The 4306-nt window shown below is 38.2% G+C and overlaps 1 protein-coding gene across 1 annotated transcript; it reads left to right on the forward strand.

Annotated features, from left to right (window-relative positions):
* The first annotated feature begins 1096 nt into the window (after positions 1-1096).
* Positions 1097-2029, forward strand: LOC105488724 (olfactory receptor 5P1-like). Its single transcript, XM_011753066.3, has one exon. It carries the CDS (start codon positions 1097-1099, stop codon positions 2027-2029), a length of 933 nt encoding a protein of 310 aa, XP_011751368.3.
* The last annotated feature ends 2277 nt before the right edge of the window (positions 2030-4306 follow it).

Consider the following 4306-nt stretch of genomic DNA (forward strand, 5'->3'; position numbering starts at 1 on the left):
AATCATAACCCAGTATAAGTGAAGACAATCTAGACATGCGTGAAAGTTGATGTCTATAATACAAATGAAGGTTACCTGATTCACCCCTGGGAGTCAGAAAAGCCTTCGGAGGGAAATTAATCTTGAAAGATGTATAGAAGTCACCCAGGATAATGACGGTGGGAGGTGGTAGCTGTCTACACAGGAGAAAAAGTGGAGCAAAGGCCAGAGAAATTAGAGTACATCAAGAAGACTCTAAATAGTTCAAGAAGTTTGAGTCAGTGTGAGTGGTGAATGGAGACATCCTGAGAGACAGAGTCGTAGGCTGGAACATAAAGGATATTGTATGCTTTGCTAACAAGTTAGGTTTCATTGTGAAGGCTTGAGAGAGTACTGAAAGACTGAAACGAATCTCTTTGGGATCATCTGCTTTTTATTTACCAAGATATCGCTTACACAAATGTGTTGTGAACAAGAATGAAGGCAGTAAAGTAAATAGGTCAATAAAATAGAAAGGAAAAATGGCTAGGTCCTTGACTAAAGTAGGGATGCTGAGAGTAGTAAAAAGGAGATAAAGAGATAAAATTGGGAGTTAAATTGTAGATAGGCTCAATAAGATTTTATTAGTTGTGATAAAATAAGAGGAAGAAGACTAGGAGGGCTCACAAGTTGCAGACACAAGAGATTGGGTGGATGGTGGTGTCACTCCCCAGATACACAATTTGGAAGGAAAGAATGCCAAAGAAAAGAATGAATGAATTTGTTATGGGGAAGGCTGGGTTTTAGGTACTTGTGGAATTTCCAACTGAAGACTCATTGAATTGTGGTCTAGATGTCTTCTGAGAGATCTGTCTATAAGTCTAGGTATGAGAGGCATTTTAACATGCTCATTATATACAGAAAAGAATGTAAGTAATTTCCCAGAGAGTTAAGTTGAACCATTCTCTTTTTACGTGGAAGACACATAAAAACAAAAACAATCCTGTAGGACATCAATATATGAAGTCACTGTGAATGAGCCTGAGGAACAACCAAAGAAAGCTGGGAATGTGTGATATAAAATCCTCTAACAAATTAATATTCACATTTCTTTCAACAGGAACAATTCACAGAGAAGATGGGGATTAGAAACCATACCACAGTGACAGAGTTTATTATTTTGGGGTTAACTGAGGATCCTACACTTCGTGACATCTTCTTTGTGATATTTCTAGGAATCTACATTGTCACCTTAATAGGCAATATCGGCATAATCACTTTAATAAGAAGCTGTTCCCAGCTTCACACTCCCATGTACCTGTTCCTCAGCCACTTGGCTTTTGTGGACATAGGGCTGTCCACAGTAGTCACACCTATAATGCTTATGGGATTCCTAAGACATGGAGTGGCCCTCCCTGTTACTAGCTGTGAAGCCCAGCTCTATTCTGTAGTCATGTTTGGGACGTCTGAATGCTTCCTACTGGCGACCATGGCCTATGATCGCCATGTGGCCATCTGCTCACCCCTGGTGTACTCCACCTACTTGTCCCCCAGAGTCTGCATCCTCTTAGTGGTGGCTTGCTACCTGGGTGGATGTGTGAATGCCTCAACATTTACTAGTTGTTTATTGAGTCTGTCTTTCTGTGGACCAAATCATATAGATCATTTTTTCTGTGATTTCTCTCCTTTGTTGAAACTTTCCTGCTCAGATATCTCCATTCCTGAAATGATACCTTCCATCTCTTCTGGATCTATCATTGTGGTCACAGTATTTGTTATAGCCATCTCCTACATCTACATCCTCATCACCATCCTGAAGATGCGCTCCAACGAGGGGCGCCACAAGGCTTTCTCCACCTGCACCTCCCACCTCACAGCGGTTACTCTCTACTGTGGAACGATTACCTTCATTTATGTGATGCCCAAGTCCAGCTACTCAACTAGCCAGAACACATTGATATCTCTGTCCTACACAGTGGTGATCCCCATAACGAACCCCTTTATCTATAGTCTGAGGAACAGAGATGTAAAGGAGGCACTAAGAAAGGCAGCTGTCAGAATATATTCTTAGGATTAATTCACAGCATTTCAGACAACCTATAAAGTTTTCATTATCGGTATCACACTTAGGACCTACCAAATACTGCTTAACTGACTGCTTAAAATAAAATTATATTTATTTGTTCTAATTTTCACTTTTAAATACTTGTAGACCAATTGGGAGACACCTAGACATCAGTAATAATGATAGTAATACTTATTACTATTATTAAACTCTTATAGATGCCAAGCATTTTTCCTTTATTTATTTTGCAAACAATAGCTTTTACTTACTCTGTGCCAGGCCCTATTCTAAGCATGTTACATATGTTAACTCATTGATTCCTCACAACAACCCTATGAAGTGATGCCACTATTTGTATTTCACAAATAAATCATCTGGGCATAGAGACATTAAGTGGAATGTCCAAAGTCATGAAGTTAAATATGGGACCAGTAAGTATTTGAATCAAGAAAGTTTGATTCCAAACCATTATTTTTCTTCATTTAATTTTCTCAGCAATCCTATGATGCAGGAATAAATTTCCCATAATTTACAGTGGAGAAAACTGTATTGAAAGATACAGTAGTTTTTACAGATAGATGTAAACTTAAGTCCTCTGTTTCCAGGATCCATGCACTTAACCTATATCAAACCATGACCATCGGCCTAATGACATCAACATTGCTACTGAGCTAGAGGATTTGGGCAGGACAATCAAGCTTAAGCTGGAACTTTGTATCAATTTTTTGAACAAACCCTACCACTAGATGGTCTAGGTTGTGTAGGCTCTGAATGAGGGTGAAAATTTGAAAGCTGGATTGGTTGTCATCTTTTAGGAGATCAGATCTTAACACCAAGACCACATGATTTAGCTAGTAGTTTATCCATATTTTAAAGCACATTAAAAACAAATAGTCTCCTTAAATATAATGTAATATTTATTTGTAGCAATTAAAAGCAGTGTCCTTTAATTCTTTTTTTTTTTTTTTTTGAGACGGAGTCTTGCTCTGTGTGGCCCAGGCTGGAGTGCAGTGGCATGATCTTGGCTCACTGCAAGCTCCGCCTCTCGGATTCACGCCATTCTCCTGCCTCAACCTCCCGAGTAACTGGAACTACAGATGCCCACCACCAAGCTGGCTAATTTTTTTGTATTGTTTTAGTAGACATGGAGAATTAAAAACAGTGTCCTTTAATTCTAAGCATTGCAATTAATGTGTTAACAATAGTAGTTCCATAGGTCTGAATTGATACAGAAATTAGAACATGTTTAAAAAAAAAAACAAACAGAAATGTTGTTGCATATCACATTAACTAAATGTTTTTCTTGGAGAATGATTTATTTTCATTTACATTATCACCATAAGACTAGAAAGGATGAGGAGAGGTCTGCTGGAATACAGAAACTACCAATTCCAAGCAAATATCGAAACTACTGTTTCTGGCATCTGGGAGGAAGACTTAGAATCCAGGTGTCCTTTTTACCTCAGTGTAATGGAGAGAGAGAAGTGAGGGTTGGGAAACATAGGAAATTTTTTTAACAAAATGAAAAGTATTTAACATATGCTATTCAGTGAAAATATAGAGTATCTATAATATTCTGGCAAATTTTTAAATAGAAAATACAGAACAAGGAGTGAAAGGTAACAAGGAAAAACTAAAACACAGGAAATGAATAAATAATGGGGTTTCAGACACATTCCATTTTGAGTTTCTCTTGTTTTAATACTTTATAATTAAAAACATTAAAAGTAGAGAAAGTTTAATAGTATATGCAAAAGACTTGACACATACTAGGCACTCAAAACCATGTGGATATTTTGAATACAAGCAGAACATAGCTGCCTGAATTTCCCCTTTGAGTAGTGGGAGAGTATATTCTCCTTCCCATTTATGGACAGTAGAATTGTAGCCACATTGTAAATCCCTGTGACCTTGGCAGGGTCTTCCAACCCTTTAGTCATGCATCTTGCACATTAGAGGGATGCAGAACCTAAGGTACTCTTTTCTTAATGTTGTTGGAGACAGTTCAGTTCAAAATTATGATTTCCTGAGCACTTATTTAATGTCTTGTGCTGATTTTTAAAAAAAGCCATTGTCTGATCTCTAAATACTTACTATATTGTATAAAACATATGTGTCCCCGCCTAGAAGCAGCTTCTCCATTCCTTCTCGAATCTCTGTTGAATTTGGCCCATCTGCCTTTACTCCAGCTTCCACCACTCCATCAGGGTGACCCAGAAGTCCTACAAAGTGTCCACCTCTGGTCCGGGACTTTTAGCAGGGGCTCCTACAAGAGTGGGCCCA

The sequence above is a fragment of the Macaca nemestrina genome, chromosome 12 (genome assembly GCF_043159975.1).
Source record: "Macaca nemestrina isolate mMacNem1 chromosome 12, mMacNem.hap1, whole genome shotgun sequence".
In the NCBI taxonomy this organism is placed as follows: Eukaryota; Metazoa; Chordata; class Mammalia; order Primates; family Cercopithecidae; genus Macaca; species Macaca nemestrina.

Excerpts from the sequence above, each read along its gene's own strand:
- LOC105488724 (XM_011753066.3), top strand. The coding sequence starts at position 1,097 with ATGGGGATTAGAAACCATACCACAGTGACAGAGTTTATTATTTTGGGG.